We start from the raw sequence: 27827 nt of genomic DNA, 5'->3' as shown, positions 1-27827 counted from the left end.
GGGTCGTAGTGAGAATTTGATCTGAAATGAGCCGAAAGGTTCAGAAAATGCCTTTTTGTATGTGAATAATGAGCGGGTTGGGGAGGATGTTGAGAAGGGTCTCAACTTTCGTTGACTTGTTCTCGCTATCTTACCGATCAGATCCAGGTGATCGAGAATGACAGAGCTGCCAGAGGGGGCCAGGTGTATGCCACCAGTACCAGAGGCCAGGTCCCTCCCCTGGTCACCACAGACTGCGTGGTCCAAGACCAAGGTATATATTTTCAGTACTATTGCTCGATTGAGGTTTCGGAATTTCACACCATTATTTTAAAGCTCACACACTGGCACCCTTGAATAAAGCTGCCACTGATGGGAACCTCTTTGAAGTCGATGGTGGGACCAGTTTGTCCTCAGTCACTCAAGTGCAGAGAAGGAACCGCCCCCTGTGTTCTGTCCTCTGCTTGTAGAAGTCTGTAGAGAGTTTCTGGTGAGGATCAGTTTAAGGTTCGTCGTTTGAATCGCTGGGTCTGGGTTAGTTTGCGTGGACTTCAGTGTAACTCGCTCGCCGCATGGGAGACCGCCGGGGTGCTGTCAGCACAGCAGGAGGGGCTGAGTGCCTGAGGGGTCAGCGGACCGGGTGCTGGGCCCCGCTGTGTCTTTTCGGCACCTCCTTTAACGTTTTGGGTCTGTTTCCCCACTTTGCTACTAGGGCGAGGAGAGGCCGAGCTCTCTTACTGACTGTCCAGTTTAATGTACCTGACAAGCCTTGTGCGGAGTTGATCTTTCCGGGAATACAGTGTTCTTTGTTGTTTATGGCACGTTAAAATACTTCCTGATAAGATCTGACATCTCAGATTCTGAATATATTATTTGAATGGGTCACGTACTCAACTCTGGGAACATAGGATCGGTGCATAAAGAAGCATCTTGTGTCATGTCAGAGTTGTGGAGCCAGCCTGGTTCTCATGGGGACTCCCCACTTTGGTCCCTGAAAGAGCAGGCGGCAGGCGGCAGGCGAGGCAGGCGCAGCTGATGGGAGCCTCACACCTGCACGTGAGTCCAGCTCCCTCCCCGCGGTCCGAGTGCGCCCTGCTCATCCTACCGCCCTGCACCTCCAGGTGCCCTCTGTGAGGGGTGAGGGGTGAACCCGCCCAGGTGCCTGCCTGGGGAGCCCTTGCCACCTCGGAGTCCTCGCTCGAATATAACCTTTAAGTAAGGCCTCTTCTGTAGCTGTTTAAAACTGCATACCTCCTCATGGCCTGTGTCATCTGCTACTGTCGGATAACTTACCCATTTATTAGGTTTTTTATTTCTTGTCTCTGTCCTCTGCAGAACATAAGCCCACAGGGATGTGCCTAGGACAGTATTTAAAATTTAGGAGGTACTCAATAAATATTTGTTTGATGATTGTTCTTTCAATCATAATATATTGTAATTATTAATTGTAATTTAATTTCAGTATTTTAGATAAGTTATTCTAGTGATTTGAAAGTGTTCTTATCACAGATGTTGTTTTAATAGTCATGTATCTCATGAAATAAAGATATTTTGTCAGGAAACTTAGTGTATATTAAAAGTGGATTCGAGTGTTTTAAAATATATTTCTATTACAAGCAGAATTTTCATTTCTAAATTTAATTTTCATCTTTAGAAAAATAAAATATTGTCAGAATCGTAAAGAATTTTATGCTTTCCTGTTTTTGTGCCGTTGCCTTATTTCTTTCAGTGACTCTAGACACCTCTCAAATCTGAGTTGGTTGTAATAATAACCTTCTTATGGAGAATAATAATAATTAAAACATCTCCTTAATATTTTTGTAGTAAAATTCAGTTTTTACTTTGCAAGAAATCATAGTGTACCTAGATTACAGTTGGTAGAATTGCATAATGCTACCTTTATTTTTTAGAAATCACGAAGAAAGTTTTATAAATAAGGCAGTGCGTTACCCAGAAGCACCTTTCCAAATATGTATTCCGGGGCGGGGTTTTCGGAGCAGGCTCTAAGTGTGCGTCTCTGGATGTTTCAGGCAACGCCAGTCCTCGGTACATTCGCTGCACGACGTACTGCTTCCCGTGCACGTCCGACATGGCCAAGCAAGCGCAGATCCCGCTCGCCGCGGTGATCACGCCCTTCGCCACCATTCCTTCAAATGAGGTGAGTGTGACAAGAGAGGGCCGTTCCGTGATCCGCCGGTTCCACAGTTCTCCTCGCATCGTTATTTTCTTTTACATCGTTCCGTATCGTAAGCGGAAAACTGGAGTGTATGATTCAGACACGTAGTCATTCAGTTCATTAGGAAAACAAAATCTGGCGAGCTGTGCTTTCCGGCGTGCTGCATGGCAGACACTGAAGGACTGGGACGCGTGGGGCCTGTCGTACAATGCACTTACACAGAAAGTGGGGGGCTGTCACACGGTGACAAATGCCAAGCCCTCCCGTGAGGCCGCGAGGCCTTAGCTCAGGGCCCCAGCCTCTCGGTAGTCTGGCGAGGAAGGTGGTAGAGCCCGAGGCCCCTGTCTGGCTGCATCGGCCTTCATGATCGCCGGGCCAAACGCTCATACGCTCCTCCTGGGAGTCAGTGGGATTAGGAAGCACGAGGAGACAGGTCTGTAAGTCCCAGCCTGGAGCGATGCTTTCCACGCGTGGCCGCATGGGAAAGATGCGCAGCGGTGTGCGCGCGTCCTGACACTGGGGCGCTGTGCCTGGGCACTGGGATCGGGACCGGCCCTGCTGCTGCCACTCCGCCCCCGACGCCCTGAGTGCCGGCCGCTCGCTGGCTCACAGACACGCGCTCGGGCAGAGCCCGCTCAGCGGGGGGCTGAGACTCGCGTCGCCTCTGGCGCACCGGTTTCAGGCGCTCTGCATCCTCACCAGCCTTCGGCGTGGCCATCATCTGTTTAATTTTTGTAGTTCTGATGGCTGTGTAGTAGTGGCCAGGAGATGCGTTTTTATCTTAATGTCGTGTCTTGAATAAATTGAAGTGATAAAAAGTACTAGTGAGTCACACCCACGTACATATCAGCCATCATTAACAGATGTTAGTATTTTGCCATATTTGCTTAAGATCATTTACTGAGAATTGAAATGTGTAGCTACGTACGACGTCTTCTTACTCTGCATTCCTCTCCCTCCTGCCTCCTCCGGGGCCAGCGCTGACGGACCTGGGACGTGTCCTCCACTGTGTGATTTTATACATGGACGTCATGTGCACGTGTCTGTAATGGGTGCTGTTGCTTTTTGCTTCCTCTTTGGGCATTTAACTGGACACCCGTGTGGACAGCCACCGGCATCAGGAACCATCATAGCTGCAGGCCCCTGACTAGCATCTGGGCTCTCGTGAGAGACTCTCCTCTGCGGCTTCCATGGCACCTTTCCGGTGTCCTGTTTTCCTCCCTCCCCGGCGGGAACAGTTTAGTTCCCCTCGTTGTTTTCCTGACTTCTAGCATCCGGCGTTGCCAGGGCCTGGACCTGGGACCGCCTCCCTCCTCTCTTCCCTTGTTAGACTCCTCCTCCCCACAAAGACTAAATATCAGGTGTCACAGCCTCTGGTGGTACCGATGAGAGCAATAGTGGACGACACTTACGGAGCACCGAATGAGCACAATAGGCTTGCAACACATGTTCATTCATTTAATCTTCATCAACCCATTTATTATCCTACTTTAGCTATAGGGAAACGGAGGCACACAGATAACGTGTTAAGGTCCACAGCTACTAAGTAACAGAGCTAGGATTCCAACCCAGGTATCTGACACTAAGTCCTTAACTCCGACTCAAGATGCCGTGGCTCCCCAATTCATCCATTCCTATAGCTTCACCCCATATGCACACATCCAAATGCCCTTCCAAAACCTCTTCTTGGGCACCTCAAACTTAGCATATTCAAGAGCGAATTTCCTAAACCTATTCATTCTTCCACAGATTCATAAATGGCATGATCATTTAATTGCTCAAGCCAAAAACTAAACAGTTATAGTTAATGATGGAAAATGAGGGGCATGTGATTTCGGTTATTTATAATCTATAATCAAGGAAATAAATTTTCAATTATCTTTCTTAAAGATAAATGGATTACATGAATACTGTTATTCTCCATGTGAACTGCATTTTAATTTATTTTCCTCTACAATAAGACTCGCTTATTTTTACATATAGTAAAGTTTTAGGGTTTTATTCCTTATCTGTTTAATATTTCCATTATTACTGCACTTTAGAAAAAGATTTCCTGATTTGGCATCTATCAAAGGGTTTTATCTAGTACATTAAAGTTTTCTTTTTTAAAATTCATTCTGTTGTTTAACAGTACCTTCTTAAGTATGTCACTGTGTTAGCAACGGCCTATGAAAACAAACCTCACCCAAATAATCAGGATCAGAGCGTTCCCTGCGAGCGTTTGCTTTGGAGATGTACGCTGCCGCCAAGCTCATAGCTGTGTCGTCGTCGCTTAATAGTTCACATGTCTTACCATAAATTTTATTTTTTGTATGTGTTTTAAGTGAAACCTCTTGCCTCATCAGTATAATTAACAATGAGGTGTTTATTCAGCAAAAGTAATTGGCTGTCTTATAAGCTCTTTTGTTTAGTAATTTGTGATTTTATTTCTGATGCCGTATTTTATGAACCAAGGTTAGAAAAGGTATAGCTGTCCAGTGCAAAGGATCGGAGATTATATTTAACTTAATTTTTAATTTTCTTTAAAATAGGAAAAGTGCATGCATCTAATTATACATGAAATTAAGTAATTTCACTTATAAACCAGGTGGCGGAAGCTTTTACTCCATCTGTGATGAGATTGAGGAATATCTGTGTGTGTGTTTTTAAACTATAAATGGATCTAATAGTCAAAGTGATTTCCTTTCTTACTGAATTAGGTTAGTACAGATAAACTTGTGCCCAAGACCTTAAATTTCACTGGGTTTATAATCCCCTTCTTACTCTCTGTTAGGAGCCAAGCTGGGCTTTTAAGGATATGGAGAAAGGCAAGACCAGCTACTTGTGTCTAGGACTTAACAGAAAATGTGCAAGTACAACAGCTAATTTCTGTACAGTGTGAACAAGGCCGACGGGGCTAGCCTCGTTCTGTGGAGTACAGAATCAGGGCCGTCGCCTTCGTTTGACTTAATGAATAAAGACGTTTGTCCTATTATTAGGTACTGTTAAATTCTTTTTTTAAGAAAATTATCCACCCTCTTCTAATATCCAGTAGATATGAGGACGATGCCATTGCAAAGAAAAGGGAGTGGCTGTCAAAGCAGTGACAGGTGAGGTTTGCAAAAAAGGCAAAAGACTGTCAAGGAGTAAGCCCACTGCCAGTGCATTCCGCCAGGGAGGACGCCCTGCCGTCACCGGCGGGGGGACCCCTTGGTCATGCCTTTGACTTTTCAGCCAGTCTTGCTGGCCTGAGTCTGTGTAGTTTGGGCAGAGCTCCCACTGCTGTGTAATGCATCAAAGGAAATCATTCTGCCTCACTGTAGTGTTTTCTTGACTCCCTGGTGTCTTCAGACCTCTAAGTGAATGGTTTTAGTTAACTAGTAACTTTCTTGGCAGTAGTTGGGTCTGATGATAAACACATCCCTGAGGAAGTAGTCGTTTTTATCCGACTTTGGCTATTTACTTTCATAGTTTTGAATGAATACAGACTCACAACCTCATTCAACTCTCTAGCTCTGTGGGTACAGAAAAAATCATTTGAGAAATCACAGATATATTCTATCAAATTAATGAGAGAGGTTTGATTTCATTATAAAGAGCAGAACAGCAAAACAAGTAGGCAGAATTTTTGATCATATAAAGATATTTCAGAAACCAATAAAGATCTACTCTTTTCTTCAAAGCACAGTAGTAAGAAAAGGCTGCCATTGGGGCAGGAGCCAGGAAGTGGCCTCCTGCGACTTGGGCCTCCGTTGCCAGGAGGGAGAAGCCTGGCCCTCACGTTCTTTCCGTCCAGAAGTAATGCGAATCCAGCGTCTGCCTCACTTCCACACTCTGTATTGAGAGTTCAGCGTGGAGGACCATGCATTTATCACATACCCCATATGTTATTAGAAACTTGTGGGAATGAGTTGCACAACCCAACCCAGAGTGGTTCCATTTATACTGCACTTTTAGTACAAGGAACTTCGAGTATATTCTTCACTTAAAGAGCAAGTGAAGATTGTGGAGTCCCACATGCATTTTTTACATGTAGCTCAAAGGTAGCTAGCTTTAGTGATAAATGTGCTCTGAAATGAAACTGCTGGCTACATGGTATTTTGTCCTTTAAAGAATTCAAAGGAGACATAACTTAAATTACTTTTAAATTAAAGCTTCAAAAGCCTGAATCTATTTTTTAATATGTATACTATAATCTTTAATCGTCTGCTTTAATGCAATATTTTAAAAAGTATTAACAAAAACTTGGAAAAATAAAATGCAAATATTCAACTACAAATAGAATTATGAATATAACATTTAAAAGACTTGGTGTAAAGTCTTTTATACAATGAATGGATGAAGTTACTTTAGAAACCAAATCATATCACTTAAGGGTTTCAAAAAAGAACCAGGAAGAGTTGGGCAGCTGAAGAAGAGAATGCCATCCCCTTTTAGAATGGTGCTAATTGCAGATGTACAGGGACAGCCACATTCGTCAGGACGAAAGTCGTCAGAGTTCTATTCTGAGTTACAGTTTAGAAGCTAAATGCACCCCAAGCTGCTTTTCTCCGTCACTAGATCATTCCTGCAAATCTTTATTTTTTATTAAATGGAAAATAACTTCAGGAGAGATAAGAATACAGAGGAAATCACTCTGCCTTGACTCGGTCTGCAGCGAGTGTCAGTGTGGGTTTGGAGACCTTCAGCGCCGGGCGGTCGGGTGCGCAGCACCCACGACTCGGTAGCCGGGACGACAGGATGCCGGCCCCAGCGCGGAGCCGCAGGGCAGGGGCCGCTGCGGAGCCTCTTGCTCGTGTTTCCATCCATTCTAAGTCCACATTTTATCACGCTGCCACATTTCTAAAATAGGAATCTGTCTTATTAACAACAGCTTCTTAGCATTACATCATGCTCAACAGGCAGCTTAGGTGGCGTCTCTTACGATAAATGAGATTTTAGAATCAGTGAAATACAGTTTCTTCCCTGCTTCATACTTCTTCACTTTAGTCAAACTTTGTGTATATTCAGATAATGCAAAGACTTAAAAATTACGCAGCTGATTTGTTCCCTTTGTAAGCATATTTGAAATAGTCAAGTATTTTAAAGTTCTATGCCTGAAAGTTCCCCGGGCATCAATTCTCACTGAATAAAAGGCTAACTAATAATAATAATAATAATGATAAAGTCCTATTTTTAAGATGGGAGGAAGGAAGAAAGGAAAACCTTTCATTTGGAATTGTTCGTTGCACAGTGTCTAAACATGGCACCCGCGTTTGCTAGAAGCACAAGTGATTTGTGAAGCAGTTATTTGTCGGGAATGTGGTTTAGTGCTGTCGTGAGGCAGGTGGCCAGGGCAGGGATTTGTCAAATGAAGTGGGGTCTCAAATCGACGCTCCCACTGCGAGCAGTGTGACCTAGAAAACGTCACCTTTTTTAACCTCATTTCTTTTGTAAGTAAAATTATAAAATCACTTAATTTTATTGAACTTAAAAATTGTTTAAAAATAAGATAAGCTGGTATAGAAATGATAGTTCCTCTTATCATCTTTATCACTATTATTATTAGTTACTATGCAGTATTAACTTCCTCCATGGAAAACTATTTAACCCCATGATCATTGATTATTGGGTGTCTGCCATGTCCAAGAAAGAGAAGGATGAAGACCACAGTCATTTCTGTGCATCTGCAGTATACACATTCAAGGTGGAGACTGGCATAGCTTCTGTAAGGAGGAGGAGGAACCCTGCACACCACAATTTATATTCAGATTTAAGTGGACCAAGCTAGCTGCCCATTTACATTTTAATAAAGAGAGGTTGCATGGTATCTGTTTTTCGACATTGCATCAGTATTTTCTGTTTTTGTTGTTTCAAATGACAAGCACCACCATTACATAAACTTTCATAGCGTTGGTTAGATCATAAGGCGCATCACGGACATTTGCTGGAATTCCTTAATGTCCGGCACTCCGTCCTAGTATGTCCCCCAATGAATCCGGGTTACCAGCTGACCTTGAAACAGGTCACAGGAGAAGCTGCGAGCCAGAGCTGCGTTTGATAGCATGAGCCCGTGGCTGCTGTGACCTCTGTTTGCAGTGACGTCCCAGGGAGCGTGGCCTGGCGTTGCATAGGCCCTTGATCACTCCGAAGATTCGCGGCATGTTTCACCAGGTCTTGCCGTACACCTCATCTGATTTAGGAGCCACGGTGGGCAGAAGTTTCCTGTTACTAAGAGTGATTTCGCTGAGATATTTCCTTCAGGGCACTTAGTAAAGTAGAATATTGGTCACATGGGGACAACTGTAGTAGCAGGGCTCTTAATTTCCTGGAGAAATGAAGTTTAATGAAGGAAGAAAGGGAAGAAGTGCATTGGAAGTGGAAAATACAAAATTTTTCAAAATCGGTGAGCAAGTATGAGAAGACAGGAAAGGGAATGGCACGGTGAGTCTGCGTGTGTGTGTCTCAGAACGCGAGTCAGGTGCAGCGCTGAGAAATGGGGATGTGTGGGGCAGGTGGTTCTCAAGAAATGCGGGGAGACGGAGGCAGCTCTCACCCCGCACCATCCTGGACGTGGGCCTGTGTACACTCGCACGTCGGGGCGTGCCTGGGGCTCAGATTCGGGGCGCTGTCTTCCCCTCCTTCATCTACAGCATCGCCTGCGGTCTGCCCCACCAGGAAGGCGGGCCACATTCTGTAATTTCTATACAATTTATGCTTAAAATGGCCTGTTTTTTTCACATTTCATCTTATTTCGTTTTACCTCGAATAGTTTTTAACCCTTGCTAAAGTTTTTCTCAAGAAAAGCATAGGGTTTTACATTTTGCGATGGCAATAGCTGCCATAGTTCGGTTAAAAGTTGTTGGAGTTAAATTGTCAGAGTGAAAATGGACGTGGCGTGATGGCCCTGAGCGTTTTGCACTGCCGAGGAAACCGGCGGGGCCGCGATTCCTAGTGGCGCAGCGACACCTGCTGGCCGGTGCTGTGCCTCCGGCGGCGCGCGTCTGGGGCGCTCGCGCTGCAGGTTCCGTCGCCTTCTGCCTCCTCCGCGTCTCTGAAACAGAGACTGTGTCGCAGTGCCGGTGCTTCCCAGCCCTCCGGCGGCCAACACAAACACGCAGGTGCAGACTGTGAACTTCCCCACACCGCGCCTTGGTCGGTTTGCGCGTCGTTTCCTTCGAGCACCTCTTTTGCTTTGGAAATGCCGCCTGAGGACAGTCCAGCGTGGCCTTTTATGCTCCAGGGAACCTCCGTTACCGATGGTTCCCAGGCACCCCCTCCACTCCTCCGGCGCTCGCAGCGGCATCTTTGTGCGCTGCCGCGGTCAGTGCCCCTCCACCCGCCCGCTGCTGACCGCGCACATGCCCCAAGCTGCCCCCGAGAGCCGCGGAGAGACGTGGAGAACTGGTGATAAAATACCTAGACTTTCGAACTGCAGGAGTAGTGCGAGGGAGCTGCGGATTGGTACCTCTTGTCGTCTACTCCTTCACATGACAAGTAACCAGAAGTGTTCCGTTCTGTTTTAAAACATTTATTTCATTTTCACACTTCACCTAGTTTCTCAGTGAATTATATTCTTGCCTGGGGGCCATGTTGTTATACATGCACAGAAAAAGAGACATTTCCTTCAGTCAAAGCATCCGAAGTAAAATTAACACCTTATAGTGTTTGGCACCGCCCTGGCAATCTAAAGACACACACAGAAACTCCAGCCTTGCTGTCCACCCCCCTTCCCTCGGCCTCCCTGTCACCGCCACGCAGTGCAAGCTCACACCGCGCAGGGCCGCAAGCTGCCAGAGGGCGGTTGGGAGCCAGTGTCTCTGTGTTCCCTTTTTCCATTTAAGAGAAGAACAGAAAGGGAGTAGGCAGGAATACACCAGAGGCCAAAAGATTAAAGCACTTTTGTAAACAAAATGAAGCAATCTGAAAATATTTCTGAAGTAAATATGACACAATGTCCTTGTAAGGGGAAAAAAACAACTTTTTGAGGGGAATTTTTTGGAAGTAATGAGATTTTTTTTTTTTTTTTTTAAAGCTGTGTACACTAAAGTCGAACTCAGAAGGAAAGTGAGGTTAGCTGCTTCTGAGCTCATGCGTACCAGCGCAGAGCAGATAAGCAGACATCTGGAGAGAGTGAAGGAAAACCGTGGTTTTCAACAAGGCCTGAGACCCGAAACGAGATGGGGCCATTTTACCCTTGTCCTGTTGCCCGCAGAGAATGTAAACAGTTAAAAAGCTTTTAACATTCTTTCCTGTCACCGGATTGTGTGAAGACCTTACCTACCTATCCATCACCCCGTTTCCATAAGGATGTGAGTGTGCTTCACAGCCTAAATATAGTCATCTTTCAGCTCCAGTTCATTACAAGGCTTCGTTTTCAGTTCTGCAAGTTTGAATCTGCCAGGACTGGAATGTTTAGCTCTTTGTTGCCAACAGATTCACAGTGAGTTCAGGTTGGGCCCGCCTTGGAGTAAATCATATCAGTAAAAATAAGGTTGATTTTCCTTGCACTGCCTCTGCTTTGTCTAGCGAATCCTTGCATCATATTTGGCCCGTCACGCCTCTTGGGGCATTGATGACTGCCTTTGAACTCTCTGAAAATAAAGGGGCAAGAAAAGTAGACTTGACTGAAGTCCATGCAGATTGCAGACTTCGTCCAGTTTAACTCTCGAAAGCATCTCCTGGTCTCAGAGGTTGAAGCCGTAGGACAGTCAGCAACCAAGGGCAAGTTGATCATCAGATTGTGACCCAGAAAAAGCTGCCTTATCATTTCGTGTTTGTTCTTTGACGTCCCCCTCTACGTCTTCAGTTGCTGCCGTGAGCCTCCTAAACCTACATCTGTTTGTCTGCTTCCCTTTCGTCCCCTCAGGTTATTTTTCACTCCCTGCTAAAAAGGACAAACATTTGTCACTTTATACCTTTCAAACAAAAAGTTCGTATAGAAGAATGCTCTATATGTCAATATTTCAGTATGTATGTGTATTCAAATCAAATTCGTAGAGCCTTTTAAAAATCCACTACACTTCTCAGCTTTTAACCATTACATTGTGTCAAAAATCTCCTGGCGGGTAGATTCCCTGCCTTCTAGATCATTTTAACAGTAAAGAGTTAGCTACTTGAGTTATATAAATAAATGCCTGCATAAACTCAAGCCTCAAACTTTATCAAACTATAACTCTCCTATTAGAGATACTGTCTCCTGAGTGGAGTGCCTTTGCGAGGAACGGTGATTCCGTGTGGATGGCTAACAAGTGACCGTAGGACACAGTGCTCTCTCCTGCACGTGAATTTCCACTTATCTAGTGACAGCCGGCCCGTGGGGACAGAAGAGACCACACCTGATGAAGCGCACCCGGCTCCTGTGTGCCGGAGGCGAGGGGCGGGGAGAGGGCGGTGCCGAGGCAGCAGTGGGGAGGCCCCGAGCGCCCTGAGAATTCTGCCCCCACCCTTCTCTCTACCACGGGAAGCCTGTTTTTTTCCCCTGCTCTGCGGTCTCACAGCTCACTCTGAAACCTCAGCAGCGGATTCGCTTTCACGCTGAGCATTCGGCCAGGCGCACACGGTACATCTCAGTTTCCCAAGATGAGCAGAAAACGGCCTTCTGGCCGCCCCTCCCTTGCCCCCATCACCACCTTCCTGCTCTGCTGCGAAGCGGTCTGCTTTATTTACATCTCATCCTTTAAAGAAAAATTTAGTCCAAGTGCCAAACCCTGTAATTCTCAAGCTTTTCTAGAAATGTTATCTTTAAGGAGATTTATAAAAACAAGCAGATTCTCTGTGGTTTTATTCTGAGAGCCAGAAGACCTGAGGCCGAGCCTCTCCTCTGTCGAGCTGTGCATGAAAGATCTGTCGTGCTTTCGCATGTTTATGAGGAAGAAGCCGTCGAAATATTTACTTTTTCAGTAATGGCAGAGTGGGGCCAGCCTCATGGAGAGCACTTTGTGAAACATTTTGTCAGAGCTAAAGTAACAGAACAGGCGGGGTCGGCCTCCTTGCCTAAACAAGCGAACATTATCGCCTAGTTCTGCAGATGGCCGCATTCTTGAAGAAACGTTTTGTGTACTTTGATGGAACCGTCTAAATGGCTATGCAAACTGGAGCTTTCAAAGTCGGACCCAGTTCCTGGCTTTATTTATACTCAGCAAGCAAACAGGGAGGGAGGTGACACGAGGTATCCAGGACCTTTCAACGTGAGCTTTTTGAGTGAGAGTAAGTACCTCCTCACATTTTCTCTGTCTTCACAGACATAGAGGTAAACACACGTGTAAGTATACGTGTATTCATGTGGCTTGTAAACGAGGTAGCCATTTAAATTAATTTCTGTTTGGGTAGAGCCTCGAATGCATGCGCGGTCAAGAGGCGGCCTTACTCTCCTGCGAACACGAAAGCTCAGGACGTCCATGACGCGCGCCTTCAGCAGACTTCAAGTGGCAGTTATGACATGGGATTCCCGCAGTCCCTCCAGGGCCTGTGCCCGGCCGTCTCTCACTGCACTTGCTTCTTGCAGACTCCCCTCTACCTGGTGAACCACGGCGAGGCCGGGCCAGTCAGATGCAACAGGTGCAAAGCCTACATGTGCCCGTTCATGCAGTTCATCGAGGGAGGACGGCGGTTCCAGTGCGGCTTCTGCAGCTGCGTGAGTGACGGTGAGTGGCGCCGGCCAGCGCTGCGCATCGTGCTGTGCTCAGGAGGGACGCGGCGGTGCCCTGGGCTGCGCCGCGCTCACGGAGCACCAGCAGGTGCGCACTCAAGAGTGGTTCAGAGCAGCGCTGACAGGGCACCTCCCAGGTGCCTCTGTCGATGCGAGGTGAAGTTCCACTTTGCCTCCGACTGAGCCTTTGTGGAATGAATTGTGGAGATAAAACTAGTTCCCTGCTTTTGAGTTTCATAAGGAACGGCAGCTTCCATGTGGGGCTCGCGCATTTATATCGGGCTCAGAGGGGCTCGGGTGTCACAGGCAGCATTTTCCAGGTGGTTTCTCTCCAGGGGCATTACGAAGAAGAGCCTTCTTTTATTATGGGTTATCCATGTCCACCTACGGTCACAGGTGGCAACCTTGGGAGACTTTGCCTCTTTCCTCACTGCTCTGAATTATTCTTGAATGTGGGCTCATCGGTGCTTAGGAAAAGCTGAGGGGTGACTCAGAATTTTAGCACGTGTATGGTTCCGCCTCCAATAGGAAACATTGATACAGGGCTTCCCAGATTCCCTGCATGCTCAGCTCCATTCCAGTATGCGTTTACCGGTGGAAAAAACCACGAACTTACATTTGTTATGCCTGTAACATGTCTGTATTTTTCATTCTTTGATGACAAAGCACACACTCAGGCCGAGAATGTTCCCACGGTCGTTGACGTTCATGGAGTGTTTCTAGAACCACGCGATGGTCGTTAGGTCCTGAGTTTTCTACGTATTCCTGATCTCCGTGGCCACGCTTCCTGCGGGTCGTTAGATCTGAGCAGCACGCCAGACTTGCCCAGGAGCCGTGTCCTCTGTGGCTGCTGGCCCGTCCCTGAAAGGCTCTCGGGCACAGGTCTCCGCCCGCGTTGCTGCATCCACGTTCCCCGGGGGGCGAGCGGCGCTCGTCTCCTTGTTTCCTGCCCCTTCCCATGCTCCGTGGCTTCGCCCAACTCGAGAGCCAAGGCCGGCACCGCGAGGCTTTGTCACGGAGCCCTGTGGGCAGTCCCGAGGGCATGGAGTCATTGGTTTCCAGCCTCGCCTCCTGGGCCGTATCGGTCCCCTTCGGCCGTCTCTGTCCTCGCGGCAGCCACGGCATCGCCCCAGGGGAAGCTGGCGGGACCACAAGGCCCAGTTCTGCTGGTTCCCCACACTTCTCCTTCCGACGAGGGCCTTTCGCGCTGTCGTCCCGGTGAACTCTGCAGCCACATCCTCGCTGCCACACAGTCGGGATCTGGACCCAGGAACCCGCGACAGTTCACTTCCCTGCGCCTTTGTCTGCGGGGGAAGCATCATGAGGAGGCAGAGGCCTCGCCTGAAGCATTTTGATAAATTCCTCCACCGAGCTCCTCCGCGTCTCCACCCCCAGCCCTCAGCTTTCTTAGGAAGGCAATCAGAAGTCCATCCAGGACCTGTCTGCTTAGAGCCACTGGGGTTTCCGTGCCTGTGAACTCCTGGGACTTACACCTAAAGGGTCAGCCTCGTGCCCGAAGAGTCCCAGCCACTTCTGGCAGAGAAACACGCAGAGCCCTTGTCTCTGCACAGCGAACCCCGTGCCTTGAGTGCCCACGCCCAGGGGCTACCGTGTTCGTTTTCCGGCATTCATTCTAGGCCCAAACATTTGCCTCTGCAAGGAAGCCAGGCTCCCTTTCACTTACATCGACGTCACGTGCTTCATTCAGGGTTAGAGAAGGCAGGTTTAGCGGAGCTAGAAAGAACCCGCAGGCTCTGTCACATGGTTCCACCCTTTCTGTTACCGTGTCCAGAGGGTGTGCAGTGGGCAGCACGTGATGCCACATGCAGGGGGCAGGCGCCACGTGGCAGTGCGTGTTCATTGGATGACTTGAATTTTGATTTAGAAAACACGAAAGCTATGTCTATGGCCACGCCACCCTGAACACACCCGATCCCTCGGAAGCTACGCAGGGTCGGGCCCGGGAGACCACCTGGGAAGACCAGGTGCTGTAGGCATAAAAAATAAAAATTAAAAAAAAAAATGGGATTGTAAGCTGACAAGGTCCTTACAATCTGTGAGGTCAACCAAGGGTTGTCTCGCCTAAAAAAAACAAAAAAAAAAAAAAACAAAAAATGAAAGATATTAAATGCTAACATATAAAATTTGTTGATTTTAAAGGGAAATATTTCCACATGTTACATGCAGATGGTGAATGCAAAGGAATTATGGAAACTATGTGGACATTACTGTATATCCTGAGACAGCCAGCCAGTACAGCATCCTTCATCTCATCTGAACGTAGAAATAGCAGTTTGAGGTCCTTGTAGTTGACTCAGCTGAGACTCGGTTTCCCACTTCTATAGTCCTTACGGGACATTGAGTTTTCCAAGTCAGACAGCCATATGTACAGACAAGTCTTATAAAACTTATTTCAAAAGAAGCGGCCACGGTATGGTAAGGAAATAGAAAAATTAAGTGTTGCTGATTATTTTTTAAGACCAACCTAAGAAAACAGTCACGTGAGTTCACAGCTAAAAACGAAGAATGTTGAGTTGCCAGTTTTAAAACAAAAAGGCATTACTTCTGTGGTTCCACAAATGAAAAATGAGTGTGTGTGCAGTGCTTAAAGCCGGAGCATTGCCGATTATTCTGAAAACTTCTGTTGCCAGTGGGTCGAGAGCCAGCCCCATTAACCTCAAGGCAGCGGGAGTCCATCTTCACAGATGCCAGGCCATATTTGTGCACGCGTTCGGTGTGTGACTCATCAGTGTTCCTGTGCTGTTGGACGAGGTCCGGGTCTCTGCCAGAATGAACCGTCCTAGGCATTTGAATCAAATTAAGAGGTCCTCAGCCGCGATCTCAGTGCTGTAGTCTTTCCCTAATACAGCAATCTTCTGCAGTCGGCAGCCCAGACTCTGAACAGTGTCCAGGGTTGAAGACATCTCTGAACAGTATAGTTTGGATGACCAAGGTATATTTCTGTTAGGTGTATTGAAAATTGAAATAGTTAGAAAAGCCAGAATTCCCTTTAAAAGAGGTAACTAGGTAGGGGTGATTAAATTTCTGTTGTGACAACTTAAGAATACCAGTACTTTTATCTTGTCTCTCTACAGTGGTCCACATTATACACTCTTTGTCATCAGTAACTGGTGGAAGGGCCAAGAGGATTTTCTAGAAAACCCTTGTTCTTTCCAAGACATGATTTTTCAATAGTGGATATTTAGAATATACTACATTCCAGTTTTAAAATACTCCCCCCACCCCCCCGCCTCATACTAACTGCTTTCTCCCCACAATAAATTTTGAGAACTTATTAAATTGTCTGTGTTATGAAAACAAAGGATTTCCTTTCCTCTTTTGTTTTTATTAGTCCCGCCATTCTATTTCCAACATCTGGACCACATCGGAAGAAGACTGGACCACTACGAGAAGCCAGAGTTATCTCTAGGATCTTATGAATACGTTGCCACTTTGGATTACTGCAGAGTAAGTGTTCCCAGGACTTCAAGTGTTTATACGCCGATGTCAAATACACGTGAACAGCTTTCGCATGTAAAGAACTGACTCTTGACTCACTGACAGAGCATTTTGGTGGGGCCAGGGGAGGGTATAGAAATGTGTGAGACGGATCAAGCCTTCCAGGCTGTTAACGTGACAGAAGAGCCAAACCGTCCACTGCAGTCATCATTTTTAAAAACTGAAAAGTAGTGCCAGAAATAGAAAGCAGCAATTTAATTTTCATGCCTCTGTCGCGTTAGAAGTCGCCGGCCGGCTCTTCAGTGCCGCCCCTGCCTTATGTGTTCTGTCACTTCCAAGGCAGAAGCTCCGTCTGCACGGCCAGTGGCACTGTGGACCCGTGTCTGTCTCCCTTCTCCACTCCCGCTGTCACAGCGACGGCCAAAAGCTCTCGGAAAGTCCCTGAGACTCCCTCAGCCTGCGGACCCTGGCGCCTGGCTTCCTGTGCCTCAGGAGCCACGAGACTCCCCCACTGCCACAGTCTAAACTAGGAAATTCCGAAGTTTACGTTGCCGTGTGGGACTGTCCACTGCCGGGCCCCCGACCACCACCCCTGCCAGTCTCCGTCTGTGCACAGCTCTGCCTGGCACCCCCCACCCCTCCCGTGAACGCATCTCTCCTCAGAGGCTCCGCTGTTACACGAGGGGCCCTCATGGGCTCCGCGGGCCTCCCCTGGCGGACTCTTGCTCGCTGATAGCTGGTGGAGCTTTTATTTTGTGTAGTGTGCGCACAGCTTTCCCTGGCTGCATTGTGGTAGTTATTTACTAGATCTTCAGGTTTTTTGCCCCATGGAATTTGGTGCATGTATCTGTTTTAGCAGTTATCTCCATGGATTTTAAATCTCTGTGTTTTCCCTCCTCGTAGGTTTTGATATCCTTGGGGACAACCATGTTGTCCTAGCTAGATTGGTGGCATCTACCACAGTGTCTGCCACAGGGGAGGCAATTGGTTAATGTGTGTGGAATGAATGAATTTGTGAATGAGTGAATGAATGAATTCGCAGGTATGTGACTCTTCCCAGGACTGTCTGTTTCTCTTTTCCAGTGTCATAGTGATGGTGACATCATCGCAGGTACCTTGCAGGGCTTTACAGTTCCTCAGTGATTTGAAGACATCTTCATGGGTATCAGCTCAGACTTCAGCTGATATTCAAAGTGCCCCGTGTAGACTTGAATAGTGCCTTCCTCTGAATGCCTGCTAATGCCCAGTGTTCAGGAGACTGGTTCTGGCCCACAGAGTTCTTTTCTAGTTGTTTGCTGGGGGACCAGTCCAGATGTTGAGTACAAATTACAAAGGACATTTTTCCTAACCAGAGGTTTTATCATTTGATTGAATTTAAAATTTTTTTCAATTACGATAACTTCGCATTTATTTTAGTGCTTTGTGTGGTTTATTTTTACTACATTATATAGAAATAGTTATTAAAGGTTAACGCTTTATTTAAAATGTTATAATATTTGAACATAGTTTGGGAAACTTTTGGTACAAATGCTTTATTTCAGGCAAAATGCATACCCTAAAGTCCTGATTACTTTGGGACAGTTTGTTCCTGACTGCTGTTGTCTAAAGAAGACTGATTAGGCAGAACATAAGTATCCTAATTAAATGTCATAAAGCCTTCATGACTGGTGATGGGAATTCATTCTCTCGTCTTTACAACTGGAGCATCATTGTAAGCATGCCCTGGGCTCCCGATTCCCTGCCAGAAAGACCACATTATCTTGGTTTTATGCTTTTTTAGTAGAAACTTCAGCAAAGAGTCAGATCGATTTCTGGGAACAAAAGTTTCTGTTATCTGGACGTGTTTCAGATATCTAATTGATGGGCAAGCTCACCTAGCAGGCAGGGAACCAAGGAAAATGTCTACATTTTGAAGAGCTTTTTGTAAGCTTTACCTTCCTTTTATTATTCCAAGTGAGGTTCACAGTGCCGTGTGGTCACTTCTGGGACCCAGGTCACACCCTGGAAGATAAACAGCTCTTACCCTTCCGTAGCATCAGAGACCGTGTTCTGGGAGGTGATTCGGTTCCGCAGACTTTCTGTCCTAAGTGTGAAACGAGAGCTCTGGCGAGCACTTTGACTCGCCGTGAAATGCGCATGCTCGGTGATGATGCTCACGTGTGTGGTCTGCTTCCCTGCAGAAGAGTAAGCCTCCCAGCCCGCCCGCCTTCATCTTCATGCTCGACGTCTCCTACAGCAACGTCAAGAACGGGCTCGTGAGGCTCGTGTGCGAGGAGCTGAAGACCGTGCTGGACATGCTGCCCAGGTGAGGCCCTGCCGTGCGCTGCCCTTCGGCCGTGCTGCTCAGGTGGCCAGAAAGGAGGTCCCGAATGGCCCGCTGGTATCGTTCACGCATGAGAACGCTGGGGCATTGCTTATACATCAAACAGGACCATTTTTTGAGTTCTTAAAAAGTCAGAGTTATCTTTTGTGCAAAGCAAAAGAAACAGGTAAAAATGGTGACAATATGCAAAATACTTCATAAACTATATGGAGACCCCCGCAGTGTGGTGGGAGGGACTTGGGGGGTCTCTTGTTCACGCATTGATTGGATTTCCGGTGGAGGCTGGTAGTCGCTGGGTGTGTAGAGGGTTCTATGGGGTACCAGGGATGGGCCTGCTGTCACATGGCAGACGCGCGGCTTTGTGGCCGCATCCCCTCCCGCCCTCCCCACACACCATGTGGCCCCTGGGGTTGGCTGCCTCAGAGGGCACGAGGCACCGCTGACATCACCTCTGGGGGCGGGGCAGACCAGTCGTTCCCAACGGCAGCTGGCACCTAGTCAGAGACTCGGGAGCAGGAGATGGCCTCCCTTCAGGAGGGGAAGGCCTGCTTAAGAAAATGGCTAAGAAATCGATGTCTGCCAGGCTCCCTGTCCCCTGAGCACGGCCCTCTCTGCTCTGGAAAGGGAGGCATCACTGGGCGCATTGCCGGCCACCCTCGAGGCTCGCCGAGGGCTCGGCGGGGGGCAGACGAGTGGCTCTGACATCCAGGACTAAGTTTGTTTACATCCATGAAGCCGAGGTCCTGCGACTCCAGAGGATGGTTTGGAGGAGCAGTGGGGATGTTTAAAAGACACTGAGGCGCTTTCAAACTGAATTAGAGAAGGAATAAAAGTTTAGAGTCAGCACTCTGTCAACCTGTACTGGGCTGAAACATCAAGGAAACGGGAGTCTATGGCTTTCACGTAACCACTGAACACTATGTCAGAGCCGCTACTAAAGCTGCTGAGAATCCATAGTGAGTGTCAGGTGTGTTATTTGGGGGAATATAGAGAGAGACAGACACTTTAGTAACACGTAACACTCCAAAAATGCCTAGGATAGACCTGAACAAAGATGTTCACGCCTTTACACTCCTTTCAAGAAGATCCAGGCGTTTGTCCTGGAATTCCTCAAAAGAATGTTTATTTTTTGGTGCAGTTTTGGAGCTTTTTTGCTTTAATTGTCTTGGTGTGACCATCACAGTGGTTACTTATTACCCGATAAGAATTACATCGTCAATTCAATTATGTGATTAATTTATGTATTTACAGTATGTAGATGATCCATAGTTCTCAAAACCAGCCTGTTTTCTATGGCGATTCTCTAGAAAGTGCAGGAGAAGAGTCCCGCGGGAGGAGCCAGGCCCTTCTGGAAGAGAAGAGCTGCCCTTTTTGCAGTGAGCGGCCGCCCTTTTGCTCCTGGTGGTCCCTCTGCTCTGCCGACCCTTCCAGTGGTTTCTGGGAGGTCTGTGTTTATAAAGAACACAATAAGCCTGGCTCGTTCATGAGAAAACGCTATGGATGGAGAATAAAGAAATACGAGCAAATGTTTTCATAGTACCTATTTAACTCTTTTACCTGGAATTTTGAGAATTTTTTCCTTAATTTATTATTGCAACATCCCCCATCATCGACCACTGTGGCTCAGTGTTGTTTACATCTGATAAATGGTAATTTCGAGGAGTTTAAAACTTTAGACAGGTCTTCCATATGTTTCATAGACGTGTTCTTACCAAACTTCTGACAGAAACCTCTCTCCTGTAGATTTGTGGAGGAGCCTCAAACTCTTCTCCCTCTCCCCCTAGGGACGAGCAGGAAGAGACTTCTGCCATCCGCGTCGGCTTCGTCACGTACAACAAGGCCCTCCATTTCTTCAACGTCAAGAGTAATTTGGCCCAGCCTCAGATGATGGTGGTGACCGACGTGAGCGAGGTCTTCGTCCCTCTGCTGGATGGTTTCCTTGTCAACTATCAAGAATCCAAATCTGTGATTCACAAGTAAATATCACATGTTTCATAATTTAGGTACAAATCAGGTGTCTGTTTTTATTTCGATTCAATCAGACATCATTTTGTTTTGCCATTAGCAAGGGGATTTAGCACAGAGATTGTAAAATTATCATTTGTGTTAGCTCTGTATTTTTAATGTAGACCAGTATCTTTAAAAGGGGGTTTATTTACTGCCCACGTTCAACCCGATCGATCCCTTCTCCTTGCCAGAAAGGTAATGAAAGGAAGCTATTTCCTGCCTGTGGGTGAGTGCATTCAGTGATGACGGCAGTAACTAAAGAATTGTTCAAAAATTTATAGAAACGCAGTGAATTGAAAAAATAGCTACGAAGAGTGTGATTTTGTAAATGTTCCAACCAAATCCTAAGTTTCAGTGCCAAACTGTGCCAGGATATAATTCCTTGAGGAATGAGCTGTGAGATTCACCCTCAGGTGTTCAGGTGTCGAGGACGAAATGAATGCCACATGTGTGAGTGAAGGCTGGAAGTGTGACTGATTTATTTCTGGAAGTTTATTGCGAATATGCTGAACATTGAACAGCTTCGCTCATGCATTCCTTACAGTTTACTGGACCAGATTCCAGAGATGTTCGCGGACTCCACTGAGAATGAGACGGTTTTTGCCCCCGTTGTCCGGGCCGGCATGGAGGCCCTGAAGGTGAGCAGAAGCCCCGTAATGCTAGGGGGTGAGATCTGCAGGCAGACAGCCTTCATTAGCACGTGCAGGTTGCTGGAGGCCGCTTTCCACAGGCCCACAAATCTCAGGAGAGAACAGCCTAGACCCGGCCGGCCGCCAGTGGTCACAGCCCAGCGCGGCCAGTGTCTCCGCGGCCAGCTCTCGCAGGGCTTCCGGTCCAGCTCCTCCCTGTGGCTCTGTGTGGACTTTATAGGACCTATTCAGAAATATTTCAGCAGTATCCGAACTACCAGATATGAAGAGAAAAATCCCCCCTTCGCCCTCTTTTACCTTGGGGTTTTTCAACATGCAAGGGCAAGGCCCATGACTGTCACCAGCAGACGGGCGGACTGCACAGGGCCTCACAGAAAGCCAGGGTCGAGTATGCGCCCGTGTTTGGCCCTAGGACTGGCTTGTGCATTGTGAGTCCCCTGGTCCTGAGGGACTACACAGTGGCGACCTCTGTAACGTGCCCTTTAAGTCGTTGTCTAAAGCATCACGGTGTACAGATCTACTCTTACATGCCGGCTCTTTCACACGTGGCTCGTGCAACTTCGGACGTCGCTCACCCTCTCAAAGCCTGTTTCCCTGTCCGTAAAATGATGGCGAGAACAGAGCCTGAACCAGGGCACAGGAGGTCGCCGTGGGGTGCGGTGGCATGGACTCTGTGCTGGCTCCCCAGAGGTCCTGCTATTTTAATTTACTTTCGGGGTCTCTTAACCGTTCCACACCCCAGATGCGTTCTGTGCGTTGCAGGCGGCAGACTGCCCCGGGAAGCTGTTCGTCTTCCACGCCTCGCTGCCCACTGCTGAGGCCCCGGGGAAGCTGAAGCCCCGGGACGACAGGAAGCTGGTGAACACGGACAAAGAGAAGGTGAGTGCGCGGCCCCGCGCAGCGGAGCCTGTCAGCTCTGGGTGGAGCCGTGCTCCCTGCGGAGGGGGAGCTGGCGAACGTCACGGGGACGCCTCCAGCCGCAAATTGTTTTAGAACTTTCATATTCTAGAAAAACTGACGTCCGAAATACACCTACCTGAAAACAAGGTCGCAGACTTTTTTCATGAGTCGCCTATGTTAAGCGACCGAGTATGTAAGACTGTCACAGAAACGGAGGACACGGGGAAGTGAGAAAGACGATGAAGGCAGAGGGAGGCTGCAGACAGCTCCAGGGCCCAGCTGTGCCTCGCTCAGGCCCCCCGGTGGGCCAAGGGCCGCCGCGGGGCGCCAGGCGGTGGGGGCCAAGGCCGTGCCCTAGGAGCCAGCTCCGGGCCCCCGGGGCTGCAGACTCGTCGCCCCTCTGACTGGGTGGAGGGAGGACAGCGCAGCCTTGTGCAGGCTGCGGGGCCCCCCTGAAGCCCGGCACGGACGACGCTGCGGCTCTGCTCCCGCCCTGATCGCTGAACTTGAGATTGTTTTCATTTCAAAATATTCAATAATAATAATAAAAAAATCAGTAAGAATTCAATAGGAATCAAAGTTCTAGATCCAAACCACAGTGGTTTTCATTTCCCTCTCGTGTATCTTTTTCTCCAGATGCTGTTCCAGCCCCAAACCAGCGTCTACGACTCGCTGGCCAAGGACTGCGTGGCCCATGGCTGCTCCGTGACGCTCTTCCTCTTCCCCAGTCAGCACGTGGACGTGGCCTCCCTGGGCCTCGTGCCCCATCTCACTGGGGGGACCCTCTACAAGTACAGCAACTTCCAGGTGACATCCAGCGTTCGGGTTTCCCCCATGGGTGGCCTGCGCCATTTAACTTGCCGCGTTTCAGCCAAGGGCCAGAGAGCTGGGCCCCTGTGGGCAGCCGACTAGGGGACTCGTGCACTGGTGGAACACAGGCCCCCCCCACCCCCCACCTTGGACGCTGACTTGTGAGGGGGTCAGTTCTTATGTCAGTCCGTTCCAAGCCCAAGCTGAGAGGCGGAGCCATGAGCTGGCCGGCACTGGGTCTGTGGGTGCGGCAGCGCGTCACCCTACTGTGACAGGCTCTGCACCAGGCACAGGGTGGCCACAGCCGCCGGCTTTGCTGTGGGCCCCAGCACCTGGAAAACGCACCATGCGGAGGGCCAGGAAACGTATGCCTCCCGCCAGCCGGCCGCCTCCCCAGAAAGAAGAGGCGGAGCTGTGCCCATCTGGCTCCTTTTCCAGACGTACTGGCCAGATCGGTCACCTGTCCTCACCTGAGGAGAAGGGGCTGGGGCACCTCTAATTTAAGTACGTCCACACAGAAGCATGGAGTGGACACGAGGTGTCCCCCAACATAAGTGACAGATGTTAATCACTATATTTTTTTATCACTGATAAAATTATTTTTAATCACCTCCCCACATATTATACTAAAAATTAGTTAAGGGATTTGCTAAGACCAAAGAATGCAAATGAAATAAAATTGAAAAAGCTTTAAAAACTATGCCTAAAATTTCTGGATAAAGTAGGTTTTAATCAAGATAAGAAAAAAGGTTGTCGTTGTAGGTATTTTACTGCCATCTGGTGGATCGATCATATTTTATTTTTTAGATGCACTTGGACAGCCATCAGTTCTTGAATGACCTCAGAAACGACATTGGGAAGAAAATAGGCTTTGACGCCATCATGCGGGTCCGCACCAGCACAGGTAGCCCTCGCGTCCGCCGTTCCTCTGTCGCAGAGTTATTTCCTCCTCGGGTTAAGAACAGGCCAACGCAGAAAATGACAGTAGAACGAGGAGCAAATTTTCCTTTTTCCCTCGTCCTTAGGCTTTAGAGCCACTGATTTCTTCGGCGGAATTTTCATGAACAACACCACCGACGTGGAGATGGCGGCCGTCGACTGCGACAAGGCTGTGACGGTGGAGTTCAAGCACGACGACAAGCTTAGTGAAGACAGCGGGGCCTTAATCCAGGTGACGTCACGTTTATTCCCGTCTTTCGCTTTTTTTACTGACTGTGATCAGTAGAGTGACTAAAATACCATCGACCACATTATCTCCCCATAAAGAAATTCAGCTCTTCCTCCGAAGGCAGAGCCGTGGGGTTGGGGCACTCGCGTGAGTTTTCCTGCTGACCCACGCGTGCCGTGGACGGGAGGGAAGGACGGCTGCGCGGGGCTGCGTGGGAGCCACGCGGCTGTGGCCGGTCCCGGCAGCCCCAGCCCCACACACACATTCGCTCAGCGCCTGCCACACGTCAGACGCCGCATCGAGCACGTTACCATGTTCCAAACCAGTGCGAACAGGGCTTGGCTTTGTGGTAGATGAAATTAACTGGAAGCCGTGGAGACTTTGGACTAAAACAAGAACTGCATCTGGTGGTCACAGCGCCCAGATCCTGTCATCATCCTCAAAACCTGGGGGGAGGCGGCATCAGCGGAGGAGGACCTCCGCCCGGTGCTCACTGGGAATCGCAGATGTTGGGGAAATGGTTGCGTGTCTGCATTCTTAAAGCGCGTAGATCGTCAGCATGAAACCTGAGTGCACGGTCACATGGGAAGGGAGCCCTGAGTGTGGCTGACAGCAGGAAGGTATCGTGTCTAGACCCAAATCCCTGGTAGTGACATCTGACCGTAAAACGCAGACCGGTGTGGAGATGCAAGCAGATATTTACACGTGCACGGCCCACTTAAACTCCAAGTGTGTAACCAGGGCAGTGCTGTGTAGACGCCCAGCGTGTGAGCCGGTCGTCATTCCCTTGTCATCTGTCGTTCAGCCTTTAGCAGTAACAGAAAAGCTTCCTTGGGACAGCGGAGAGGTCCCTGAGCCGTGCACGCGGCTGTGTGGCGGGGCGGGCCAGGGGCGGGTGTGTAACCAGGACCTGCGCCCGGTGTTGCTCGCAGTGCGCCGTGCTCTACACGACCGTGGGCGGCCAGAGGAGGCTGCGGATTCACAACCTCGGCCTGAGCTGCAGCGCCCAGCTGGCCGACCTCTACAAGAGCTGCGAGACCGACGCCCTCATCAACTTCTTCGCCAAGTCAGGTCAGGCTCATCCTGCGCTGCTGCCCTTGGGTCTCCATGGGGGGTCGGCTTCGGGACCCCTAGGCCCCCCAAATCCAGATGCCCAGGCCCCTCACGTAAAATGGCGCCGCATGTGCACGTGACCCCGCGGTGCTCCGTGCGCCGTGTCGTTAGGGGACAGTGACGAGGAGACGTCCGCGCGCCGTGGGACAGACACGGCCTCGTGGGTCTGGCGGCGGAGTGCGTGTCAGCAACGGCCTGGCTTCTTGCTTTCTGCATACTTCCGATCCGCGGTTAATTGAATCCGCAGATGTGGGTCCCACGGATATAGGGCCGGCCGTAACCGAGCCAGGCCTCGGTGGTTCGTCCAGCTGTGGCTGGCGAGTGCTGTGGTGACACGGGCTTCCCGCGGGTGGAGTCCGGGTTTTTAGAAGCAGAGGGCGAAGGAGACCAGTCGGCGTCACTAACTTTAGCAAGGAGATGCCCGAGTCGGGTCCACTGTGCAGCCATCTAAAGGTTCCTCCCGAAGGCGTGTGAGGTGAAATTTAGGAAGGTCTACTTGGGGGGGTACGTGAGTGCGCCCTCGGCACATGAGGGCGATGGAAGAAGACGTGAAACAGCAGACCAGAGGGGGTGCTTTCTCTGACTCCCCCTCTCCTCCCTGCAAACCCCCGTTCTGCGCACAGGGCTGCAGGACGTCCAAAGGCAGTACACGAGCCTTCTCCCTGCAGAGTTCCATTTCCAACCTTCCGAGGAGCAGTCGGGATGGCCGCCTGCCTTTTGTTACGTAGTAGGCCATTGTTCCCCATGGGCTGTCCTCATACCGCGTCGAGGAGAGTGTTAGCAAATGACTCCAGGATTTTTAAAGCTGTCATTCCTTGCTGTGTGACCTGAAGATAATAGCAATTATTTCTTCTTCATTGTTCTTTGGAGGGATCGGTTTCTGAGCTAAAACTTGCCCCTCCCGCTGTTTTGTGCACACAGCTTTCAAAGCAGTCCTGCACCAGCCCTTGAAGGTCATCCGGGAAATTCTGGTTAACCAGACCGCCCACATGCTGGCCTGCTACCGGAAGAACTGCGCCAGCCCGTCCGCAGCCAGCCAGGTGAGACGCCAGCCTGAGTCTGCGTTCCTGCACGTGGCCTGGAGGGTCGGGGGCCGTCCAGGGGTGTAGGTACACCCTGGGACAGGAGAACGCCGTTGGGGGCGGGGCGGTGCTTGATGGCCAATGTGAAACCCGAGTGGCTTTCCAAGATGCGGGGGCGGGGCGGTGCTTGATGGCCAATGTGAAACCCGAGTGGCTTTCCAAGATGCGGGACGGAAACCCACGGTGCACACCGGGGGGCAGCGCTGAGTGAGCAATGTCGCGGTGGACACGGGTCCTCTTTGCTTGAGGTGGGTGTTTGCTTATGAGATGTGTGTGCCGCAGGCTTCCCAGACGCGTCAAACGAGTTGACGTGCGCAAACGGCAGCCATGGCTTCTTTATATTTAGCTGCATGAATGTAATTTATAAATATAAGAATTCTTTACGTTTGAAACTTAATCGGCGTGAAGGGTTTTGACAGCGTTGTCTCAGGCCTTCATCTCGTAATTGGAAGGACATGAGGCCCTTGGACTAGAGCTCGGCCAGGCTCTCCGTGCGGGCGGGACCTCAGGCCCGCCTCGGTCTGCATCTTCCTCACGTTCCTCCCCCAGTCGGTCAGAGCCGGATGCCATTTTTCATTGCCACATGTCGCATTTCTGAGCATAGAATTTGGATTTAGAGGAGACAGTGAGCGAGATGGGGACACTTCCTGGCCTGTTCGTTGTCAAACGCAGGCGCTGAGAGCGTATCTGAAACCCCCGCCTGAAAGTGAGCCGTCAGCAGCGAGGATGACGCAGATCGATTTGGGGCCAAATTCACAATCCGGGTAGAGAAGGAAACTATAACAAACATGGTTATGCTTTTGGGTTTTTAACAAAAATTCCTTCCTGTCCAGAGTGATTAAATGAGCCATCCGGCGGTCTCCTGTGTTGGTAGTCACAGAAGCCTCCGACTCTGCACCCGAGTGTCTGGCCCTCTTTACCATGCAGAAGGGGGCCCCGGTAGTGTCCCCCAGCATCAGGGGTTCCCAGTGTTATCGTCTAATTTCTGCAAAGCCCACCAGCGGCATTGGATCTGGTCCGGTCCGGTCGCGAGCGCCTTGCACCAGCCTGCTGCTGGTCTCGGAGCTCTGGAACCACCCCTGGGTCTCAGGCTTCAGAGGGAGGACAGGCTCTTAGCGCCTCTCAGGGAGTTTATTTGCCAAAAGGTAAAACAACTGGGATCGAAGACCTCGAGTTAAAAACAAATTAGTCGCCTATGTGAGGATGAAAATAAAACCTGTTACTTCCTTCTGGTTTAAAAGTTAAAAGCTTTGTCTCTACTGCTAGATTATTTGTTCATATAGTTTATCTCCAGAGTACAAAGCTTATGATACCAAATTTTTTCCAAAAAAGTTGATAGAGATTATTCCTGTTCTTGTGATTTTTCTTTCTCCATGAGCACATTTCAACTGTATCTATCTTTCAACACTGATATGTTTTAAGAAATGATATAGCTTAGACAGCTATGATTATCCAATACGGAGAACGCAGGGATTACAAACTGTTAGTAACAATAATATACTAAAAGATACCATTAAGGACAAACTTAGAATGGCTGGACTTGGGGTTATC

At 49.0% G+C, this 27827-nt stretch overlaps 1 protein-coding gene across 4 annotated transcripts in view; it reads left to right on the top strand.

Moving 5' to 3' along the window:
- Positions 1-27827, top strand: part of SEC24D (SEC24 homolog D, COPII coat complex component) — a 50855-nt gene that overhangs the window by 15083 nt on the left and 7945 nt on the right. For all 4 annotated transcript variants that reach the window (XM_036233429.1, XM_036233428.1, XM_016144829.2 and 1 more), the window contains exons 7-19: positions 142-253; positions 2010-2137; positions 12621-12759; positions 16117-16232; positions 18404-18528; positions 20331-20522; positions 21098-21191; positions 21966-22082; positions 22740-22910; positions 23721-23817; positions 23939-24084; positions 25014-25152; positions 26116-26234. In XM_036233429.1, coding sequence (XP_036089322.1) covers positions 142-253; positions 2010-2137; positions 12621-12759; positions 16117-16232; positions 18404-18528; positions 20331-20522; positions 21098-21191; positions 21966-22082; positions 22740-22910; positions 23721-23817; positions 23939-24084; positions 25014-25152; positions 26116-26234 — 1695 coding nt within the window. The remainder of the gene's footprint in view (positions 1-141; positions 254-2009; positions 2138-12620; positions 12760-16116; positions 16233-18403; positions 18529-20330; positions 20523-21097; positions 21192-21965; positions 22083-22739; positions 22911-23720; positions 23818-23938; positions 24085-25013; positions 25153-26115; positions 26235-27827) is intronic.

Source organism: Rousettus aegyptiacus, unplaced genomic scaffold (assembly GCF_014176215.1).
Source record: "Rousettus aegyptiacus isolate mRouAeg1 unplaced genomic scaffold, mRouAeg1.p scaffold_m13_p_16, whole genome shotgun sequence".
Lineage (NCBI taxonomy): Eukaryota > Metazoa > Chordata > Mammalia > Chiroptera > Pteropodidae > Rousettus > Rousettus aegyptiacus.
Note: the sequence above shows the minus strand (reverse complement) of the source record. Positions and strands in the feature narration are given on the sequence as shown.